Consider the following 25763-nt stretch of genomic DNA (forward strand, 5'->3'; position numbering starts at 1 on the left):
TATTGGCCTGCTTTCTGGCTATATTGCCTAAAAAAAATCTCCATTGGTCTTGGTCAAGTGGTTTTTCCCTCTAATTTGCCACTTTCGAGGCTTGGGTATGTACTATCCTGTCTCAGGGATACTTCATATAAAAGACCCTTAGCTGCTAATCGGAAAGAGTAGTCCATTATGTGGCAGTTGCGGGTTTCCTCTCTCATTATCTGTGTGGTCTTTAAACATATGTCAATTAAAATGTGTTGAGTGTGTTGTTAAATAAAACATTCCTTTCTTCCTTCACTTACAATTTATGTAAAAAATAAATATAGAATCCAATGTCTCACTAATATTGAAAAATTTGTGGGAAACAACATAAATGAACATATAACATGTGCAAATAGGTCACTGTGACCTGCAATTTGAGAATCTTCCTAAGGTAAGCAGCACAGGTACCTTTCATTGTATTGCAAACATAATGGGTGAAAACTGCAACAAGAACACTCAAGTGTTTCCACATGTTTACTAGGAAATGTTCCACAGCTATTCTGAGAGATAGATAATAATAGAAAAAACATACTCTGTGTGCCAAAAAACCCCACGCTTGTCTAGTCTGTGAAAATATGTAAACAATTCGTTAGTTTTAATTTAATTATATGACCTATTTATTTAACAGGCTCCCCACAAAAATTTAAGCAATTTAAGAGTTGGTTTTCTTCATAAGTCACCTTTCCAAATGTAAGTCAATTTATTTTAACAATATGGGGTGCTAAGTGGTAAAGTGCTCGTCTGATGCACGGTCAGTCTAGTATAGATCCTCATCAGTGGGCCCAAAGGGCTCTCGTTCCAGCCAGTGCACCACGACTGATGTATCAATGGTTGTGTGTGGTATGTGCTATCCTGCTTCTGGGATGGTGCATATAAAGGATCCTTTGCTACTAATGGAAAAAATGTAGTGGGTTTCCTCTCTAAGACTATACGTCAAAAATACCACATGTCTGACATCCAACAGCCAATGATTAATAAATCAATGTGCTCTAGCGATGTTGTGCAAATCTTTTATCTTTTTCTTAACAATATGAACAATATACAATACACATGTATGTCTGTACCAAAACACCCCAAAAAATAGTACCATAAATTAAACAAAAATGTGTTTGGTTCAATGACACCACTAGAGCACATTGATTTATTAATCATCGGCTATTGGATGTCAAACATTTGGTAATTTTTACATAGTCCTAAAAAGGAAACCCACTATATTTTTCCGTTAGTAGCAAGTGATCTTTTATATGCACCATCCCACAGCCAGGCTAGCACATACCACAGCCTTTGATATACAATCAAGGTGCACTATTAGAATGCGAAATTGCCCAATGGATCCACTGGCGGGGATTGATCCCAGACTGACTGCACATCAAGCGAGCACTTGACCACTGGGCTATGTCCCTCCCCCCACAAATTGAACAAGAACAGACATATACTATCTTCGCAATTGCAATTTAAGAATATATCATGTTGATCATGAATTAACCTGGATATATGAACATGTACCCTGTAGCCGAGGTGTATGCCCAGGACAGTGTGCTTGTACCTAAACTGGATGTAAGCAGAAAATTAACATTTTTTTTTTTTTTATACGGATCCTGAATGACTATGTAAGTATTGACTTCCGACTGACTGACTGACTGACTGTAATAAAAACAAAATGACACAGGCCCTCAATCACATTTGGTACAACCCTATGAAAAAAATGAAGACAATACCACTCAATCTAAACTCAGGATCAACATGAAAAGCAAGCATAAGAAGCTATTACTAATTTGAAACAAACTTGAAAGGAATATCTGTTTAATGACACCTTAACACATATTACACTGGCTACATTGTGCCTGTATTTGGTGCTTAACATGGTTTTTTAAAACTTGGTTGAGAGAGAGAGAGAGAGAGAGAGAGAGAGAGAGAGAGAGAGAGAGAGAGAGAGAGAGAGAGAGAGAGAGAGAGAGAGAGAGAGAGAGAGAGAGAGAGAGACACACAGACAGACAGACAGACTTTTTACTTGAAGAAGGAAGAAAGGACACAACACATTTTATTTTCGGTTATATGGCGTAGGACTTTCACTTGAAGAAGACAAAACCATTTTCTTCAGTATCACATTGTGATTTCGTATGCAATTTTCAAAGATCCTTAAATAGTATTTGCTAATCAATTTTGAAATTAATTTTAAAATTTCACTGATCAAAATTTTAAAAAAAGAAGAAGTTTCACGAAAAGCAATACATAGGTACTATAGCCTTTGCGATACACATACCAGTTGTGGACCACTGAATGAAACGAGATAAAACATGAACCCATCAAGGACACTCAACACTAGGATTTGTCAGCGAGTGCTCTACCACTGAGCTACATTTGTACATCCTGATACTATTGAGGGATCAAAATGAAAAATTTGTTTTTAGAAAAATTTAACAGTTGCTGAACCCTAAATTGGAATTTTCCAGAATTTTCCAAAAACCTGCACACAAAAATACAAGTCTGACACGACTGTTAAAGGCTAACTCATCAATACTAATAAAATGATAATATTTTTTATAATAATATATTAAATTTAAAAACAATAACAAAACATCCTTAATTCTGAATTACTGCCTTTCAGTACATTCACATCTGAATTAAAAACATTAAATCAACTTATTAGTATTATTACTCACAAAATAGACTGAAACTCCTTCAATGCTCACTCCAAACTCCACACACATGTAGGTATGAATGAAGACAACTCTTGGTATTGACAGAGTGAAACAGAAACCTCCCCAATGCCAACTACAGCCTCACTAGAGGGGAAACGAAAGACGAGTGCCACCTATACAACATGTAACATGTATACCTATGTTGAGCATGTAAATCATGTACATGCAGCACTCAATATGACTACTCATCAAACTGAAGGGCCTATTTCTGTACAGGAAATGATGCTTAACAAATAACACTGGTATCTTATTGAATAACATAAACTAAAGTTAGTTTTTTTTAAAGGGAAATAAACAATTTATAAATTACATACATGATACTTGTAGTTTGGACATGGACAAGTTTTATCCAGAATTTCTGTGGTGAAATATGGTGTACATGTATGTGAAACAGATCACATGATCTGAAACATCAATCATGAAATACAAACAAAATGTACATGTACTTCACAAATAGCAGTGATGTGTAAAATCAATCCCAAAGGAAGGTTCACCATTTTCATCTGTGAAATATTTTATTCACCATATTTTAAGTACTTGTACATTTTTGTGACTAATTGAAAAAAAAAAAAAATGTATTAGTTACTATTACATTGTTTTTTTAAATTATGATTTTTTCTTGAAATAATAGTTTTATTTATTGTCCCAACCAGATTACAACTCCAAGCAATGTACTACATGTACAGTTAAACCCCTCTAAACTGGACACTCTGTAAAGTGGAATTCCCTCAAAACCAGATGTTTTTCATGATCCCGTGTCAAATATTAGTTCAGAACAGACCCTCTCTAAACTGGGTCTTTCTTAAAACTTGACTTTTAATTTGACCCAGTGGGTGTCCGGTTTAGAAGGATTTCACTATATTTTATTAGCAGACATGAATAATATTTACTGTAATTAAACAATGCAAGTATCTTGTTAATTCTTAAATTTAAGTTTGGTTTGCAAAGTGATGGCATGCAGTGACCTGTCTACATGCATGCTAGATGTGTTATCATCTTACAGACACTTAGCATAATTAGCCACAGGCAGTCTTCATCAGGAAGGAGAGTGATTACTCCCACTCTCCACACTCACCTCACAGGTCTTAGGAGAGCAGCAAATTGATCACTTTGCAATAAAATTAGTTTGATGAATTTCATCTGAAACTTCATATCATTGCTCGGTTGGCATTATAATTATTTAAGGTGAGCAATATTCTGCCTGTCTTAATTTTTCTCATGACAAAAGTTAGTTTGTTTTGTTCAATGACTCCACTAGAGCACACTGATTTATTAATCATCAGCTATTGGATGTCAAACATTTGGTAATGTTGACATATAATCTTAAAAAGGAAACCCGCTACATTTTTCCATTAGTAGCAAGGGATCTTTTATATGCACCATCCCACAGACATGATAGCACATACCAGCCTTTGATATACCAGTTGTGGTGCACTGGATGGAACGAGAAATAGCCCAACAGGCCCACCACTGGGGATCGATCCCACACCGACCGCGCATCAGGCTACGTCCCACCCCTGATCATGACGAACACTGTGTTACCAATTTTACTTAAAACAATGCACAAGATTTGGTCCTCGACAGGATGAGTAGATGGATAAATTCCAATATGCATAAAGGCTTATGAATGAACATATTTTGGAGCACCCTGTGTTCCATTCCCATCTTCCCATAAATTATCTCACAGGTTTAAAAAAGAACAATGGCAAAATGACACCTGGGACAAAATGTTTATTTTCAAAAGCCACCAGCCACCATGATATATTTACCACCACCAAAACCTTTTACAACTTAACAACATTTACCACATGGGCAAAAACCAATTTGCTTTGTGGCAGCTCTTTGTTTTCAAAACAATGAGGTGGAAACTGCACAGAACCTAACTGTCCTGGGGATAAAACACACGGTACACACAATAACAAGAATCACAGCTTTCTTCTCTGAGGTATGACTAGACTTTTTGTGTGAAACCCTTTGCGTTTGATGTCCAGATCCAGCGAGATGCAGGCAGCTCCCATGAAAATCAACACTTGGCTTGGCAGCGGGAGATATAGAGCCAGCTATCTTGTTATCTTTCCTTGAAGGATAGTCACCCACAGGCCACAAGCAGAAAAGGTTTTGTGTCCAGCCTATCATTTTAGAAGTGGGGGAGCTTAATGTTAGGTACATGTATTTAGCTTGGTGGTACAAGCTACTGCTTTTCCCAGTGGGTTAATAAATTCCCATTCCAACCAGTGTTTGTCTTGTGATATGTACACATGTACGCTATGATGTCTGTGCATGTCTGTTATGTGTGAATGGGACCTAGCTCAATCAGTAGAGAGCTCGCATGACGTGTTTGTGTTATAGGATCAAATCACCTCAGTGGACTCATTCTCTGATTGTTTTTTGCCCTGTCCCAACCAGTGTTCAAAGGTTGTGGTATGTGCTGTCCTGTCTGTGGGAAAATGCATACAAACTAACGGAAATATAAATGTGGTGGGTTTCCTCCAAGACTATATGTCAGAATTACCAAATGTTTAACATCCAATAGCCGATGATGAATAAATTGATGTGCTCTAGTGGTGCCGTTAAACAAAACAACAAGAATGAAGTATCTGTATGAGTGTGTCTGTGTGCTGTCTATCGAGCTGAAGCGAACTCAGGGACTGAACCCCCACCCCCATCAGACCCAGTGTGCTTTTCCCAGTGACCCAAGATTGGTTATCATTGAAGATTATGGTATGTGTTGTCCTGTCTTTAGGAAATGCATATAAAAGATTATTTGCTCCTAATAGAAAGATGTAGCTGACTTTTTCTTAAGACTGTTAGAATTAGAATTATCAGATCTATGTTTGATATCCACTAGCTGATGATTAATTAATGCAGTCTAGTTTTGTTAAACAAATCAAACTTTAACTCTCTCCATTTACGTGCACATCATGTGTGTATGCATGCAAATATGTATGTTGAAGTGGGGATGGACCTATATCAGGGGAGAGGAAAGATGGAACAATTTAAAGTGACTTGGTCAAGTTACAGCAAAACAATATTTTTAAAGGGTTGTCCTTACTGTAAACACTAACGCTATCAGAATGACTCAACCTATATTTTCAGTGTTGCCAAGTGGGTGCACTATGAAATATGTTCATACTGTTGGAGAGTTGGTAACAAACAAGTATATCACATTACATGTACAATTGTTTATTGTCAATGGGCAGGCATATATAGAGGGGTTCAAGAAGGGGAGGGGATATTTTTTTTTTGGGGGGGGGGGGGTACGGAAAGTATCAATTATGTATATATTTTTAAAGTGGAATTTCATCAGGAATATGGTGCCCCCCCCCCCCCCCCCCAAAAGAAAAGAAAGAAAGAAGGTTTCATGTGTGTAGTTTATACATCTGGGCTTCTAGATTATGGACCAGCCTCAGTGGCGTCATGGTTAGGCCATCGGTCTACAGGCTGGTAGGTACTGGGTACCGACTCTAAACCTTGAGTGAGTGCTCCGCAAGGCTCAATGGGTAGGTGTAAACCACTTGCACTGACCAGTGATCCATTACTGGTTCAACAAAGGCCATGGTTTGTGCTATCCTGCCTGTGGGAAGTGCAAATAAAAGATCCCTTACTGCTAATCGGAAAGAGTAGCTAATGTAGTGGCGACAGCGGGTTTCCTCTCAAAATCTGTGTGGTCCGTAACCATATGTCTGACGCCATATAACCGTAAATAAAATATGTTGAGCGCGTCGTTAAATAAAATATTTCTTTCTTTCTTTCTTTCTTTTTAGATTATGGTAGACCCACTCCCATGGCTAGTGATATTCAATGTCGGGCCAGTAAATAATTGCTATTGCCATACGCAATGGCTAGTGAATTCTTTTGGTCAAATGTTACAGTTAAGTCTATTTTGTAAATATGAGTATCCTGCCCCTACCCACAATGTTAGTGTTTTTAAGCTTTATCTCTCTCTTTAAGTGACATATCCAATTTTTACTATTATTTAGTAATTTGTATTAACTTGAAGTAAAGTAGGGCTAGTGAATTTTTAATTGTAGCTTGTAAATTTTTTTAATCACCGATCCTATGGCTAGTGGATTTTATAAAAAAAATTAGAAGCCCTGAATACATGCACCTCCCCTATGTATAAGCTTGATGAGGAAAACACTGGGAACAATTTGTACGACACTGAAAGAGAAAACCTGATTCCGCCACAGTGGCTACTCCCACCATGTAGCAGCAAGGGGTAGTTTATATACACCTTCCTAAAGAACATAACTAACACATGGTAGCACTAGCTGGAATGGAGAAAACCCCTGGAATATAGCATTAGTCAGGAGAGGGAAAGCTAATAGGATAACTGGGTTTCCATCAATGAGATCTTAAAATGTCCCAGGAGATATACATGTATATCCTCCCACAATTTTGTAAACCACCCTGTATGCCAAATGTCCTTGTTTAAAACACAGCATTGCTTGTTCTTTTTGGGGGTAAAAAATTTCTACTTTTGGAGAGCTGAGAACTGCTTATAATATTATGCATTGCACTATCAATGAGTCACCCCATGACCCTTCTTCAATTATCACTCTCCTTGAATTCTGTTTGCAGTAAAACCTTAGCTAATGATTAAAAAAGATTATGGTAAAACATTGCTTTCCATAATAATCAACACTTTGTATGGGTTTTTCTGTAGTTAGATACATATAAGCTATATGATTAGGCACGACACTCAATAGTTAACATTATTGTATTAAATTGTCCATGCACAGCCTATCGATGACTCAGTCTTTTAAGGTTTAATAAATCCCAACATCATTTGAAATGTTTACCATCTAAAAACAAACAAGAAAATTTTTTAAAAAGAAAAAGAAACAAAAACCATGAACATAACTCTCTGAATACAGGCTACATAAGACTTGTTGCTTCTCTAGTAAAAGGGGCAGTTTGGAATACAATTCTCAAACATGTTTGGTAATAAAAATTCCGCAGAACTAAATGTCTTGCCTACCAGTACAATAAAGTTTTTCGGTGCACTGTGAGGAACATCCATAGGTGCAACTATAAACCAAGTTTCACTGACAGTGAGAAGATTATCAAAAAACATAAAAATTTACTGACAAAGTTTATGTCGTAACCGATATCAGAAAAGTAATACCAATATTTCGCCTTCTTACTCGGTAAAGGCAAGACAAAAATGGTACAACACTCACAGTGTAATACTGTAAATGACTATTAGACCATACATTAATGATTATATACATGTATAAAAACAATGAAATAATGGTATCCGGCCAGCATAAAACATCTAGATAGAATATCCCTTTGAGATGTGATGTCACACTGACTATAACATCTGTGATGCGTGTATGACAATCACGGCACTGTTTACCGGTCATTCATGCCTTGACCTTCAGTCTAGATTTTTAAACTCTATAATAACCACGTGCAATTTCTTCAGTCTAGATTTTTAAACTCTATAATAACCACATGCAATTTCTTCAGTCTAGATTTTTAAACTCTATAATAACCACGTGCAATTTCTTCAGTCTAGATTTTTAAACTCTATATAATAACCATGTGCAATTTCTTCAGTTTAAATGTTTAAACTCTATATAATAACCACATGCAATTTCTTCAGTCTATGTTTTTAAACTCTATAATAACCACGTGCAATTTCTTCAGTTTAGATTTTTAAACTCTATAATAACCACATGCAATTTCTTCAGTTTAGATTTTTAAACTCTATAATAACCACGTGCAATTTCTTCAGTTTAGATTTTTAAACTCTATAATAACCACGTGCAATTTGTTAATAGAATAGTTAAGCCTTTGGTACAGGTTTGTGGAGTATTATTATTAATGTTATTAAAGATTACAAATGTGTACAAGTTTAGATTGATGTTTTGCTGTGACAAATACGACAGTTGGTATCGTTTTCCTGTTTGAACTCTCAATACTAATGTTTCAATGTAGACAGCTACAAACATGTATGTTAATTACCATCAAACAACAGTAATTAACCCATAAAGTGAGAACATTATACATGTATAATATTACGTATCCAACACAGATATCAAAACAGTAAAGGAAATGTGTTGGCTGCCTACTTAAAGGTGCTATGTCAAAGTTGCCAAAAATATTTATTTTTGTTTTGAAACAAAGTTTAAACTTTCAGCTACATGCCTACAAAAAATTACAACCAAATAATTCCATTTACTACTAGTAGAAAAAAAATCCATATTTTAGGGGTGAATTTTGAGAGAGTCACACATATTAACTAGTAATGTCACTGTTTTATGCGTACACATTCTACACACTAAGTTTACCCAGAATTCTTTGCAATCAACTCACAAAAGAAACAATGATGGTGGCCATTCTACAGTTGGCCACAAATTATTGGGGGAATCCCTCTTGTCGTCCAGTACAAGACTTTTAAAAATTATTATTCTAGAGTTAATTATGGGAAGATTATGTGTGGGATTGATTAATTTGTAGTTATTTATTACAAATAAATGTGGGAAGATTATGTGTGGGATTGATTAATTTGTAGTTATTTATTACAAATAAATGTGAAAATATTGAAATATTCAAGTTTCAACTTTGATATAGGACCTTTAATTTGTCAGCAAGAATAAATTGCAAATGTTTACAAGACAGATAAAAGCTCACCTTTCCAGCCATGTTGGGACGTGTTCACAAGAACCGGTAGCACATCCTCCATTGGGCTGTCTGGCTGACCACGTTCAAACAGCAACGTCATCTCTGGTAATAAAACATAAAAAAACATATAAATACGTAAACATAAACTTGTACAGTGTTAGAATTACATCCCCAATATTTGCACTTATTCCTTTTGACAACGGTACTTGAAAAACCACTTGTATGCATGTATTAATTAACCAGCAATCAGGACACAGATATCCAAGCTTGGACATGGACCGAGATAATTAAAGGAGGGGACCATTAAGGCATTTGGCCTGGTATGCATATTCAACGATATATAATGCACATTATTGCTTAATATCAACAAGTATAATCGTATAGTTAATTAATAAAACGGTTAAATGTGACAGCTATTATATATAACGGGCGTAGCCATTTTGTACCATCTCAGTGAATACCGCTCTGGCGAGCTGGTGGTTACGTAATACCTAACGTGTCATGTCAGGAATTAGTCTTCGAACTGAAGAAACAAAACATACCTGATTTTTGCAGATGAATCGCAATGTTCTGTAAATACTAATTATATCCATCCTAGTAAGCCAGCACCAATTATATATTACTTTTTAATACAAAATAAACCACCATTGTCAAAGTGTTGAAATAACTGTATTATGTTTCGTACATAACTTAACCCACATACTGAAACAATAATCGGTGTGTTTTCTTGGTTAATTGGTCTTTTTTTTCCGTGGCCTTTCTGTGGTTCCTGATTGGCAGGTGTATATTCAGACGGTCCCCAGACACCGTGTCTAGACACACTAAAAAGACGTGCCTCTTTTATGAAGATCACAGGGTATTGTGTGATAACAGCAAATCGCAATGGACATTACCAACCACCCTGCCTTATTACTGTAAGTAATTCTGTAAAACCCTTGATTAAGTAGACTTTCCCATCTAAAATCACAAAACTGACCAATTATGTCGTTCCAAAGAAAAGAAAAGTATCACTTGGGTATCGTGAGTGGTAGTTTTTGCTCGAACGTATTCTACCAATAGGCCTAATAGTATGCATTTTTTCTTTGGTTTTTTAAAAAAGAAAAATACTATAACTCCATTTCGTTCTAAATATATTTAGTTAAATAGTTTATTATACTATCAAGTCATTTATGTTGTTTTACAAGTCAGGTTGATGAAAGCGAAGCGCCTTGTCATAAATTAGAGCATTTGTTTACACTGATGGATGGAGCTGACGTCACTTCGCCCCAAGCTATACCACCGGACTTCACAAAAACAAAACAAAATGGCTGCCCCTAGTTAGCAGGAATACGGTAATCATATTTTTTTTATTAACTCTAAAATTACGCGTTTTTCATTTGTTAAAGTGTCAGTATGTGTTGGTGGTCCGGGTATGCATCTTTCCAACACATAAGGCTCTTGTTTGAGTTGACCCTACCTTTAAGGTAGATAAAAAGCAAACCTAATAAAGAATAATCTCCTTAACGGTATGTCATACCTTTTGTAAAATATTAATTAAGCTTAGTAATGAGAAGATCGTAATTACAATAAGACTGATTTCTGGCCAGAGTGAATGTTTCCAGTCAGGCCTCTTTCCATGAGTTGGTCTTGCTGTGCTTGATTAGTGGGGTTTGAAGAATTTCGGAGCCAAAAAAGTAAAGTTTGTTTTATTTAACGACGCCACTAGAGCACATTGATTTTTTATCTTATCATTGGCTATTGGACGTCAAACATATGGTCATTTTGACACTGTTTTTAGAGGAAACCCGCTGTCGCCACGTAGGCTACTCTTTTTACGACAGGCAGCAATGGATCTTTTATTTGCGCTTCCCACAGGCAGGATAGTACAAACCATGGCCTTTGTTGAACCAGTTATGGATCACTGGTCGGTGCAAGTGGTTTACACCTACCCATTGAGCCTTGCGGAGCACTCACTCTGGAGTTGGTATCTGGATTAAAAATCCCATTCCTCGACTGGGATCCGAACCCAGTACCTACCAGCCTGTAGACCGATGGCCTGCCACGCCGCCACCGAGACCGGTAATTTCGGAGCACTACTGAAAAGAAGAAAGGGTGGGAAACATCATATTAACTTACAATCAGATGTTCATATCTGCTTCAATTTGGAATGGGGCAAAACGTAGCCCAGTGGTAAAGCGCTCACTTGATGCGTGGTCGGTTTGGGATTAATCCCTGTCAGTGGGCCCATTGGGCTATTTCTTGCTCCAGCCAGTGCACCATGACTGGTACATCAAAGGCCGTGGTATGTGCTATCCTGTCTATGGGATGGTGCATATAAAAAATAAAATGTGTCGAGTGCATCGTTAAATAAAACATTTCCTTCAATTTGGAAAATTGTGTTAACAAAATGCTCAGTGGTCTCGCTGCTCCATTTAAGCGGGGCGGGCCGCCCATATATTGCATTTTGCCGCCTTCCTTTCACGTTCTCTGCCCTCCTTTATTTTTCTGCACCCCTCTTTTATTTTACAGCACCCTACTATATTTTACAGCACCTATCTCTGCTATTTCCAAATCCACACCTAAAAAACACAATGATCAGTCTGCACACTGGACATCAAAGGAAATAAGCTGTGTTGTGTACGAAAAAGCAACTGATGAAACATTTACGTCAGTTACCGTAATATAATTTAACAGTATTTTTAACAGTCTTTATTTTGTCCCATACCTGTATCCATTTGTATGTTTAATGCACACAATAAAAGTTCTGTTTTATTTGAGCAATGAAAACATTTTTATTTTTTACGGATTCAGCAATCTCCGATTGAAACCCCTCCACTTATTTGATGCCAAATTTGTCACATGATCAGAATGGTCATTCTGTCTTTTGTTTCCACTAACTATTGTCTGATATTTTGTCCTTAATTGCAGATATAATTGGTATTAACTGGTGATTTTTATTACTTTGTCATTTCTGTCATTCTGTTTATTGAGCAGTTCTTTATCAAATATTGTAAACTTTTCATTTTGGAGGGATATCGCTGCTTAAAAAAACAATGGAAGTGGTAGTGTTTATCATTAAAATAATTTATCTTGGATGCCAAATAATATATACACCGCCTTTACAAAAACGAAACTATAATATTTTATCACAGAGATCGATTCATTCGATGAAGATGGAAATAACAAAAAATGTATCCAACATTAGGGGATCACTTTACAAACATCGTTATTGTTTTTCGTATATCTTGAAATCTTTATTAAAATAATATTAAAACTTTGATCGGTGCAGCAAAACCGGAATTGCCTGTGAATGTCAGACTGATAACATCTTCGGTTCAATTAAAAGACGAATCTGTCTGCATGTATTTCGTATAAACTTTCTTGTAGGCAAAATAAGGAGTATGTCTTTCCACAAAGTCTACCAACACATAACAATATGGTAACCATGCCCCCCCCCCCCCCCAACACTATTTTTTTGTTGAAGGGTGTGGTGCCACGCGCCTGTCCTCCTTAAATTTTCACCCCGCGAAAACACTGATGCTATTAAAATAGACTGACAGTTAATAACAGTGATCACTTCATATGATCATGAGAAAACCCACTAAATAAATCAAATAAATTAAAAATTTCCATATTACTTGTAATTCAAGAAGTAGCTGGGAAAAGAAATAGATAATAAATATCTGCCTGTGTTTTAGAAATTTGTTATATGTCAAACTCTGATGTACAATGATGTAACTTTCTTTAAATCATTCCTTTATTTTTAATCAAACATTATCCATAAAATCATACATTTCTCTGGACAAATGGTCTTCCTACATATTTGTGTATGTAACATTCTTCTTCTGCACTTATTTGTAAAAATGTGCTTATTGTTTCGAACCCCAATTCCACCAATAAAAAGGGGAATGGGCAGTTGTCAGGGCTAGCTCATGCACTCGCCAACTGCAAATTTTAAAAACAATTGGCAAATGTTATTTTAATTTGGGGAAAGAATTTCATGCATTATTGATATTTTGTTAAAAAATAACTGGGTATTTATAAAATTTGGAAGTTTAATGGACAATTTGGCGAAATTAACCACATACATCTGACATCAATGAATATTCTAAATAAAACAAAAACGAAATATATTATTGTAATTTTAGTCAAATACTTTTAAAAGTCAATATTGGCCAAAGACAAGTTATTATACAAACTGAAGACCGTCCCTTTAAGGTTGGTCATATTATATGTCAATGTGTCAGCGAGTACACTTGCATATATTGATTTCTCTAATACTAGCTACACACGTAGTTTGCACAGCTTACATAACAAGCTAGCCATTATTGTTGATTAATTAAGAAAAATGTCATACATTTCCCTAAAACTACGACCGCTGTGCAGATAGTCAGCCCACATTAGCCGAGACTATATACACGGCCTCCATTAGTTGTATTTATGGAATTCAGCTTTCTACAGAATATTTAGCATGTGTGTACAGTAGTTAACTAGACCTGAGCACAAAGTGTGAAAGAAAGAAAGAAATGTTTTATTTAACGACGCATTCAACACATTTTATTTATGGTTATATGGCATCAGACATATGGTTAAGGACCACACAGAGTTTGAGAGGAAACCCGCTGTCGCCACTTCATGGGCTACTCTTTCCGATTAGCAGCAAGGGATCTTTTATTTGCACTTCCCACAGGCAGGATAGCATAAACCATGGCCTTTGTTGAACCAGTTATGGATCACTGGTCGGTGCAAGTGGTTTACACCTACCCATTGAGTCTTGCGGAGCACTCACTCAGGGTTTGGAGTCGGTATCTGGATTAAAAAAAACATGCCTCGACTGGGGGAAAAAAAAAAAAAAAAAAAAAAAAAAAAAAAAGTGAAATGCAGCAATGGGTAACTGGAAAGAAGGCTGTCGGCAGTACCAATCAAAAGAGGAGAAGTGGTCAGAAAGATTGAAGGCTTCCAGAATTTTTAGAAAATCCACTAGCCATGGGATAAGTGATTAATTTTTTTTACTAGCCATGATTCAAAATTCACTAGCCCTACTTTAAGTTAATACAATTTTACTAATAGTAATAGTCAAATGTCACCTAAACAGGGATATAGAACTTAAAAACACTAGATTGGGGGGGGGGGGGGGGGGGGGAGTGAGGGGGCAGATTATTCATATTTACAAAATAAAACATATATATATATCATCTGACAACTTTTTTCCCACTAGCCATCGGGCATGTCAATAGTAGTTATTTACAAGCTCAACATTGAATATTACTATCCATGGGAGTGGGGCTACCACAATCTAGAAGCCCTGATGATTGGAAACTGTTAAAAAAGCCTTGCCTATTATATTATAGATTATATAAAAAAGAAAAAGAAGCAAAATTACATTGATGGATTGAAAGAAACAAGAATTATTTTCATGAGCTTATAGCTTTCAAAAAATAAAATTTGGTTTGAGGTGTGCTTGGGCAGGACTCACACTGGTTTAGCCAATTTTGATATACCGATATAGAGTATTTCCTTGAAAAATATTAAAATGTCATTGTTTCAAGATACATTTTGTTAGCCAATGACTTCATTTAACAGCTACTTTGTAAAAATATTAGCATTATAATTTGGCTAATTTGGCAATGAACAAGGTGAGCCTTGTCTGGGTTGGATGTCATTTTATAAGAAATTAAGTTTTTTAATGTTAATAACAATTTAGTAATACATACTCACTAAAGTAATGCTCCAACACGAAAAAACAGTTTATGATAACCATTTTCCGAAACATCCGAACCAAACAAAAACACTGGTTGTGAACACTACATTCTCTCTAGTAATTAATATTGACATGTATCAACTTCAATATGAGCATCTTAACGTAAGAACATCTCATATAAACCTGGCCCACAAGCACATCACATGCATGTAATAAGACCAAGTGACGATGACGCACAGGGGGCAATTAGTACACTGACAGTGAGCAGTGACGGTGGAAAAATACATTAACCACATTAATCCAATGATTGTGACAATATCAGGAAATATCCAGTTAACATGGAATTTCCTATCCATCTCTCCACAAAGGAAACATCACTAAGTAATCTGGCCATCCTTACAGCTTGGACATATAACCTGTTCCACTATTGTGGTCGAGTCGTGGGTTTATCAGCGTAGCATTTAATTACATGTATGTATGTGTAGTAACGTCTTTGTTAAAAATATGGTTAACTAGTACATATTATGTATGCATGAAAGGAAAGAGGTAACTTCTTTGTCAGTACATATATGAAGACGAGGAAGTTGGGTTTTAGCAATGTACATCTATTTCTTAAGTTTGCCATTATTTGAGAACATTTGTTGATGTGAAAATAGAAAATAGAAAATTGGGTCTCATAGGAAACACTTGGGGGTTGGGGGTTCTTTAGGGTTCCATCCCGTTCCCTCTCCCCTTATTTTCTTTCCTTTAATTTCTAAGATTAGCATTATTTGAGAATGTTGCTAAGCAAAAAAAAAAGAGAAAAAAAAGAGATTTTTGTTTTTATAATCCCACTACCTCCTTTCCTTAATTTCCCTCTCATTTCTTCCGATCTGACAGCTCCTCCTTTCTTTCAACTTCTCTTGCTATCCAGCTGCACAATCTAGTTCCAGGCCATAGGATTTCAAATTTCATGGTTAACACTTTTTCGGTTCCATGCCTTGTGATCATGGGAACCCATCAGAAACTGTTTTTAGGTTCCGTTTTGAAAGCAAGCCATGGGAACCCATTTTTAATATCATTGATTTAAATTATCGCAAAAATCTGTGCAAGGAAACATGTTTTCAAACTCAAAATAAAGTCGATTTTTTACAGGAAATAGTGGGGCCTATTCGATTGCCACCTGCAGTGCTAATGTATGACTTCAGACAGTGACAGTAGTCCTAAGGTTAAATATTTTCTACAAAAATACTATTCCTTGACCCCTATATTTAAGAGATATATTACAAATAATTAGTGCCAGTGATTTTGGTTCAAATGTGTAACACGTTTGATTTGAGACCATTTTGGAGCTGATTCAGGTTTACCTGAACCAGAACACTGAGAAGTTCGGTTAACACAACAATCCAAATTACGTCCTCGTGATTGTGTCAGACACATTTTCCAGTAGTCGTACTCGATATAATAATCATGGGAAACAAAATTTTGGTTCCGTGATTTTGCTGACACGGTACCAGAGACGATCATTACCATGAAATCCAAAGACTTGCAGTTCTTATCTCTTAAACTGTAACAGGTGCTTGTCAATTGTGGCCATCCTTGCCATTCCTTGCTTGCATAACCTGTCATGACTATGTCTTAAATTTAATGTGCAAAAAAAAAAATGGGCTACACAAAATTGATATTTTATGTACATGCAGGTGATGTTTGAACAAAAATATCATGTTCATGGTTTTCAGAGGACTAATTTCCAAAAAGCTTTTGTTATGGGCTTAGTGTGCAGGAAACATTTTGTTCCGTATCACGTCGCAATTTTAAAACATTTTCAGCTGACAAGAAATATAAGATTTTTAAAACAAAATGTTGCCTGGTATGACCACTTCAGACAGTACCTACTGGTTACTTCTGACACTGACACATGGTTCCTGTAACCACTTAGTCCGGACTTCTAGATTATGGTAGCCCCAATCCCATGGCTAGTGATAGTCAGTGCTGGGCTAGTAAATAATTACTATTGCCATGCCTGACGCCTAGTGAAAAAAAGAAGAGCTCAAATGTTGCAATTAGTCTACTTTGTAAATATGAATATCCTGACCCCACCCCAACCCCCAATGTTAGTGTTTTTAAGCTCTATCACCCTCTTTAAGTGACATATCTGATTATTATTATTATTTAGTAAAAGTGTATTAAGTTAAAGCAAAGTAGGGCTAAGTGAACTTTAAATCGTGGCTAGTAATTTTTTTAATCACTGATCCCATGGCTAGTGAAATGTATAAAAATTCTAGAAGCCCTGCCTAGTACTACGTGTATACACCCTTAATACAGATATAGAGAGTGGGTGAAAAACATGATGCTGCCACATAGGCTACTCCTACCAAATCTCTCACATCCACTTTTCAAAACAAGGCAGCACATGTTACTTTTTTCCTACATGTATATATACCATAGCCTTTGATTTAATTATCACCAGTTAGTGTTTCTGCCAGAAAGAAATTTTTGGGTATGGCGCTATGGAATTGAATGCAACCACAGTCAACAGGGGTTATGTAGGAGGGCTCTGCTAGAAAGAAAATGGGTTAAGTTCAGGGTTACGGTTACGAAAATCATACAGTAATGATAAGAGAAATTAATTTTGTCAAAAGGTTAACTTAATAAAAAAAATCTGCAAAACATTTTGGGTATGGCGCCATATCCATTTTACTCTCTGACAGGAACCCTGCCAGTTCAGGATGTTCATTATCTTTGGAAATGATAGGCTCTTTCAGATAAGTACAAATGCTACATGTAGGCAGTGTTTCCGCCAGGAAGACATTCTTGGGTATGGCACTATGGAATTGAATATTTACACTGTGTGTGCTGAATGCAACAACAGTCGACAGGAGGTATGGGGGCCTCCCCCAGAAAGAAAATGGGTTATGTTTAGTGTTAGGGTTAAGAAAAATTATACAGTAATGATAAGAGTCATTAATTTTGTCAAAAGGTTAACTTAACAAAAATTAAATCTGCGAAAGAATTTGGATATGGCGCTATACCCATTTTACCCTCTGGTAGAAACCCTGGTAGGTGGTTGTATTTAGTTATTGAATGCAGAGGTTTATAACAGAAAGCAATGAAAATAGGTGACAGTAGCTGCAGCAAAAGCACTGCAGAACTTTGTGAGTCACACGATAGAATGAGAAAACAAAATCTGATACGTCCACAAAGTAAAATCAGTCCTGTGACATCTCACAACTGAGCTACACATGCATCCCACCGGTTTCTCTTTAGATGCCAGTATATTTTAGACTCCAGTTCTAAATTTATTAGTATACATGATTAGCAGCATGGTGATTAGCACTGATTATTCCATGTATTATTAATTTGTAATCAGTGTTTAGTATAGAGCTATGTAAAAATAATGTTAATGGAAAGTATTGCAATAAATGGAAACAAGCATTCAGAGTACTGCTAAAGCAATACATATGTCCCCTATATCAAGCCCAACACATTTTCTTATTTCCTAAGTTTATGGGTCATAACTCTGCCAAAAATGGGACTATCGCCATGATATTCAAACTTTATCTGTAACAGTACCTGATAAAGCTATACACAAATTGTCAGCTTAATATCTCTAGGCATTCTGAAAGAAATGTTTGAAAACAAATTTTCATATCTCTTAAGTTTGAAGGACATAACTCTTTTAAACTTGATCTGTAACAGCATTTGATAAAGCTATACAGACAATTTCATATCAACATCTTTTGGCATTGTTGGACAAAAATGTCTGGAAAATTATATGTGGGACAGACAGACAGACAGACAGACAGAACTGAGAGGAAACCTATATTCCCGTCTGGTTGGATAGGTAGGAGACTAATAATAATGAAAATGGAAAGCATTGAATTTGTAGTAAATTGTAAATACATGTATGTAAAGAAGAATTTACTAGCAGGGGTTAAAAAATACCAATGTATGACATCGGGAGCAAGAGGAATTTGACAATTGGGCATCTGATAGATCTTCAAGATATAACACGCCTGTGGGCAAGTGAACTATGGTATCATTTAGTGTAAGGAATCTGTCAATATTTCGTCATAGATCACTGGGATACAATCAGTTTGCATCAACTGATCAACTTTTGATGACACAATTGGTTGGAATTATATTAACATGTTTTTAATACAAATTCCAATTATTGTCAAGCAATTATTTTAGATTTTGTAACAAATAAGCAGGCTTTCTGCCTAAAATTAATTTGAGGGTACGTAATAAAAACAAAACCGGAATTCCACCGGATATTTTACAGTCCCTTTTTAAAAACCAGGACAGAAGTTAACCTAACTAAACCAGATCCCTCTAACAAACAGACATGGGTATGCAGGGCATAAAATTTTAATTTTTGAAACAACCAATGTAGCAATGTTAGTGTAGTTTTAGTATTTATACGAATGATTTTCTTTAGTAGTTCAGATATTGAGATACAAATGAAAAGGTTAATGGGCAACGATATTCAAACGAGAATCTAAGATGAGCGATTTTCGAAGCATTTCTTCTATCATAAATACGAAAATATACTTTTTGTTTGCTAGGACTAACTAAAAAGCTACCAGGTGAAAATAAAAATTAGGTTTGTTTATCCTAACCCGACCGACCCATGAAAATCAACCTGTGTCAAAAAATGTTTTGACCTTTTGTTAATATTTAACTAATTTCAATGTAGGCATAAACAAGTATAATATTGATCTGTTGATGATATTTGTCAAACATTTTAAAACCTCGATATAATTTCACCAAAATTTATTAACGTCAGTTTGGATTCATTGGAGAAAGAGAACACGATTTTTCCACGAGATCTCGCGTACCGTGGTGCATGCTCTTGTGACAGCCAAAATGAGTTTTAAACTAAATCAATCTAATGGTAGCTGCACATGTATTGGCATGCTTTGATAGTCACAAGTTAATATTAGCAGTCATTTTGTCCGATACTAGCAGTCACTAAAATGCCATCGTGTTTGCTATTAATAGACCCGATTCAGTCCAAAAGAAGCTATACAAGTGTCGAACTCTGCGGAGAATCCATAATCAGCTGACTTATTCCGATTAGCTTGGAATGGTGTGCAGACAGAATGTCTATCATTAATGTGGTATCTCGGAGAAAATCATATACACATTTAGTGCTGTAAATTGTATCAGAGTTCGACAAATCCACTAGCCCGACGCCCGTGGCTAGTGATTTTTACGTTCGGGCTAGTGAGAAACGCAAAACCACTATCCCCCAGGGCTAGTGGTTTCCATCTCCCTCCTTATCGCTCGATCGTGTTTGGGTTTTTTGTTGTTGTTTTTCTCTCGGCTGAAATTTAATTTAATAAATTTGATTGTGATGTTTGTCATCGAATAATATCAACAACGCAATCAGTATATAATAATAATCCACTTGAACTAGGTCTGCAAACTGCAGTAACATGCTATCTCTACATCACCACAGTTACAGCATGCATTGTTTATTTTTCCCTTTCAAGTTTCTGGCACAGGAAATAAGTCTAATGACATGCGTGTTTTGATTGGTTGGACACGTCATGTGGTAGTTAATCTCGCACATATGTTTTAGGCCAAGAACTTGGAAATCACCAATCGCGACGACAGGTTAATCTCAATCGAGTAAACCCCAGTCATGCTTTGAATTTCAGTTTGTTTTCTTTACCTATTGTTTTCTAATTTAACACTTCACTGACATGTGGTATGTGGCAATCAGAAAAACAATTTACTTTAATGTTAACTGCACATGCAATGACTCTGCTTGGCCTATTACGTATAGCGGTCTGGATAATGCATCACAGCTGCCGATACAAGATGATACCTTTTTTGTACATCAATTAACAACAGATTAGATGTCGCCGTTATATTCTTTTGATATCAGTCTGACACAGTATTTGAGCAATTGGCATCACCGTTCCTGGCGACATAAATAGTAGGGTCCTAAACCCATTACTGAATACACTGAACCATCTATTACCGTATGTCACACTGTCGTACCTCATTTAAATTTAATTATTTTGATAGTGGTTTTAGATATCAACCATGAGTTTGCTCAATTATTTTTCCCCAGAGGGAGGGCAAAACCGAAAACGGAACAATGACAAAAAACCAAACGTACAACACGACAAAAAACTGAAAGTTACAACATGATTTAAGTGTTTGTTTTATTTTACTGTTATACTCGAAAATGTGTTATGTTACAAAAATTATATAAAAATCCAACTATAATTGATCAGGAATTTGGGCTAGTGCTTTATCTTGGTGGGCTAGTGGTTTTCACAAACCCACTAGCCCTGTGGCTAGTGACTTTTAAAAATATCTGTCATACTCTGTGTATGCATGCAGTGTTTTGATTGGTCAAATGAATTGTTATACAATGGTAAGTTTGTTGGGTTTTTTTTTTTTTTTTTTTTTACAAATTATGTTAAATCTGAAAGTTGACATTTTGACCCGGGTACTACTTCAATAGTTCACACTTTGACTGTTGACAAAATCAATCGTGCCAAATTTTATGCACTGCAATTTATTTTTCTTGCACCAGCTAAACGAAATTTGAAATAATTAAGTCATAGGAAATCCCGAATGTTTTTATGCGTGTAGTGTTTTACATTTTAAACATGATTAAGATAAGATATTGTTTAAAAAATAAAGAAAAAGTAGGATCTATGTTTATTTTGTTGGGGGCGGGGGCGGATCTTGCTATGGCTGAAACTCAGGACAGTCCCTTTAATTTGCGAACAGCATAATACCATATGATTTTGTGCACATAGCGAAATGATCAAAGGGAACGTGCAACTATGTTACTAAACTTTTTCAAGACTTTTAAAAACAGCGCTGATTTTGTATTACCGCGGTGCCAACTTTGTATCGACTGTGATGCTGATTTTAAATGGATACGTGTACATTGTATCTTTCTCACACTGGCAATGCAGGCTTATTTTCTTCCAAAAACAGTGATATTTTTTTTAACATTTTCTGACGAACGATTACAGCTTTTGCACGAACGATCCATCATTTATATTGATATTGGTTTTGCATAACCAATAGACGAACAACAAAATCGTGCGTACCAAATTTTATGCCCTGGGTATGGTACCATACCTGTTTTACCCTATGGCAGAAACCTTACCAGTACTGTCTTTGATATTATATACCAGTTGCAGGGCTCAAATGTAACGGTCCACAATCAAGGCACATTATTAATACACAGTATATATATATAAAAAATACATAACGATTACATTATTAAACATAAAAAAACAAAAACACCACCCCAATTATTAATATTAAAGCGACTTTTTGTAAAATGCACGGCGGAAAAAAACACTGATCCAGTCGATTTGACCTGCTTCCGGTGAATTCCACTCATTCATTAGTAGGTTAGCATGACGACAGCATGTAATAATTCTTCGGAAAATAGCTCATTCTTAGCGGACGTTAATTTGGACATTTCGGACTAGTCGCATTTGTCTATCTATTCTAATGCTACCTCGATTGGTGAGGTATAGCACAAATTGAAATTTTGAGTAAAAGTCAGTATCTATCTGTGATATTTGTATTTTTGCACAGTTCTTTACACTGTTTTAATTTAACTGTTGAATTTTTATATTGATGTTGATCATCACATTGTTGTTGCATTTACCATAGTTTGACACCCAATAGCCGATGTATTTTTCGTGCTGGGGTGTCTTTAAACATTCATTCATTCATATATATTGTAAAAGGTATATGTACACGTAGATACCAAAGTTGAAACAATAGTGAATTACATTTTTGATAAATGTAGACCTTTAACAACAGCACCGAGGGCTATTGCCATAGTTTCAATATGAATTGCTGTCGGTCAGGGGATTCACCAGTGGCAGTTTTTGCTGATGGATAAAAATTATTGCCATCAGATGATGGGACTATTTTTGATTTTTATATCTGTTGCAAAAGTTACCGATTTAAAACTGCTGTTGGCAAAAATATTTCAAAACTGCTATAAGTAACAAAATCTTATCTTCGAGCCCTGCTGCTGTGGTGTACTGACTGGAATAAGAAATAGTCAAATGGGCCCACCAACAGGGATCGATCCCAGACCGATCATGCATCAGGCGAGAGCTTTAACACTGAGCTAGTACACCCCACCCCTCTTTATAAAAAATATATTACGTGAAATGACAGTAAGATATGTTATATTTATTATGTATGAAGCCAAAATGAAGGTGCAGTAAATTAAAAATGTTACGAAAAATTAGTAACCAGAAATCATTTGAAATGTCTTCCATGTTCTCCCATTTATGAATTATTTTCATGTTTAGCCTGTAATGCAACAAACAGCCCAAACCGTCTATAATTAAATGGCAAAAACGAGCGTCGGGAAAATGATCTTGCAGTTTTATTTTCATCAGCAACATTCACAATCACACATAAAAATGTTAAACAGTCGTTTATTTCACTAACGGTGAAATCACTTAAAACGCTTAAATGTATCAGTGCTATAACAGTGCTGTAAAAAAAAAAGATGATACTTACATTTACATTGTGAAACGAACAGAAAAGCTATAATCAGTATCTGCCGACTAAATAAGCTATGTTTACTCTCAGCAAAAGAAGTTATCCACCGCCATTTAATCGGTGACGGAACTTCCTGTGTTTAGCGACATCTCTTGTTCGGGGGGCTCAAGTAAACACAATTGCTATTGGTTGATTTTTATAAAGGAACGTAGAAAATGTCAATATGTTTTGTCATATTTTACTGATGTCCTTATATTGTCAAACCAAGAGGATATATTGAATAAACAGTGCTACCAAAAACACCTACATTAAGTGACAGTGCTTTACTGTTTTCTAAAATATTTCACATTTGTGGAAATACCAAGCAACTGTTTTACCCAATCGAAACATTCGTTTTATTAGCAATGTCAATGATCAAGGGAGACAACAATTTTGTTGTAAATATATTTAGAACTATCTTTGTTGAAAACCTAATGCGTTTAAATTGAATGCTTACATAAGAAAGATTGCGTGTCTCCTCTGATAGTTTTTCCCCTTTGTCTGAAATAAAACTCATTTTTGAAAAATATGTTTGCATTAAAATAATGTATGTAAATAGAAAATGATATGCTTAAATATTACCATTGTAATTTATAGGCATGTAGCCTACATTTACACATCAATAACTATAGTAGGCCTAGTCGGTAATAGTAGGCTATATTTATTTATTTAATTTTGTTTTGTTTAAGTTAACAAATATATCCATGCATGTTGCAGGTGTCATAGAGCATTCAGAACAAAAGGATCCATATTACTGCTTAGCCTACTAATAGTAATATATAGGCCTAATTTGAATAGGCCTATAGGCCGATTATAGCGGCACTATTAAAATGTAGGCCTTATTCTAGGAAATTATAAATATTTGACAAACAGATTTTCTGTCATTTAAATGGGTGGGGAAAGTAGGAACGTTGATATTCCCACAGGGCATGCGATCAAAACGGCTCTAGGCTTAAACAACCAGTGAACATAGTTTTTTCGAAGATTCAGGAAGGAAGTTTAGACATATGCGAATTATGATCTATTCAAAAGTTACGCAACATGATCATAACCTCAGTCATATGTATTATGTTTTTCGTACTAGGGCCGTTTTGAGTACTATCCTTCCCACAGCAGTCCACCCTGTAGGTTCCAACGCCATCTTTTTTGTGCAGCATCAGAATATAAACTAAATTATAAAATAGGGCGTCCAATGCAACAGCAAGAGGGTAAAGAGAGGACAGACCGGATTGTTTGTTGTTTTTGTATTTTGCGAATCCAATGGTAGCTAAGAGGTCTTCATTTTAAAAACTTTCTAGCTTCGCGCAATTAAAATAGACCAGTGTGAGCAATCGAATTCCTTGAAAACATTACTTACGTTGTTGACACTAATGCTAATGAGCAAAATAACTGTACCGCAAATATTGCAATAAAAAAAGAGAGTTGAAGTAGGCCTACTCAGGGTAATTTTTTACGTCCCTCTCTCTCTTATTATTATTTTTTATTCAGTAGAGTAGCATTTACGGGATCACATTAAATCATAAATATTGCCCCTAGTAATATATTTACTGTCTGTCTCCCTATCTCTCTCTCTCTCTCTCTCTCTCTCTCTCTCTCTCTCTCTCTCTCTCTCTCTCTCTCTCTCTCTCTCTCTCTCTCTCTCTCTCTCTCTCTCTCCCTTCCCCGCCCTCTCTTTCCATCTTTCTTTGTGTCTCTCCCTCTTTCTCCGTCTCTCTCTCTCATACCATCTCTCTCTCTCTCTCTCTCTCTCTCTCTCTCTCTCTCTCTCTCTCTCTCTCTCTCTCTCTCTCTCTCCTCTTTCTCTCAACTCTCTCTCTCACTCCCTCCCTCCCCTCTTCCTTCCCCGCCCTCTCTCTTTCCATCTCTTTCTTGTGTCTCTCCCCCATCTTTCTCCGTTCTCTCTCTCAAACCATCTCCTCTCTTTCTCTCTCTCTCTCTCTCTCTCTCTCTCTCTCTCTCTCTCTCTCCTCTCTCTCTCTCTCTCTCTCTCTCTCTCGCCTTCCCCTCCCCCCTCTCTTTCCATCTTTCTTTGTGTCTCTCCCTCTTTCCCCGTCTCTTCTCTCATACCATCTCTCTCATACCATCTCTCTCTCTCTCTCTCTCTCTCTCTCTCTCTCTCTCTCTCTCTCTCTCTCTCTCTCTCTCCCAAACTCTCTCTCTCTCCCTCCCTCCCTCTTCCTTCCCCGCCCTCTCTT

The 25763-nt window shown here is 36.1% G+C and overlaps 1 protein-coding gene across 1 annotated transcript in view; it reads right to left on the bottom strand.

Annotated features, from left to right (window-relative positions):
• The window catches only part of LOC121380955 (rho GTPase-activating protein 21-like), a 76258-nt gene extending 52575 nt beyond the window's left edge, over positions 1–23683 (bottom strand). Inside the window, exons 1-2 of the mRNA XM_041510003.1 lie at positions 23548–23683; positions 9366–9458 (exon numbers count right to left, since the gene is read on the bottom strand). Of these exons, the coding sequence (XP_041365937.1) occupies positions 9366–9377 (12 nt within the window). The 5' untranslated portion in view covers positions 9378–9458; positions 23548–23683. The remainder of the gene's footprint in view (positions 1–9365; positions 9459–23547) is intronic.
• Between the last annotated feature and the right edge of the window lie 2080 nt (positions 23684–25763).

This window comes from Gigantopelta aegis, chromosome 9 (genome assembly GCF_016097555.1).
Source record: "Gigantopelta aegis isolate Gae_Host chromosome 9, Gae_host_genome, whole genome shotgun sequence".
Classification (NCBI taxonomy): Eukaryota; Metazoa; Mollusca; class Gastropoda; order Neomphalida; family Peltospiridae; genus Gigantopelta; species Gigantopelta aegis.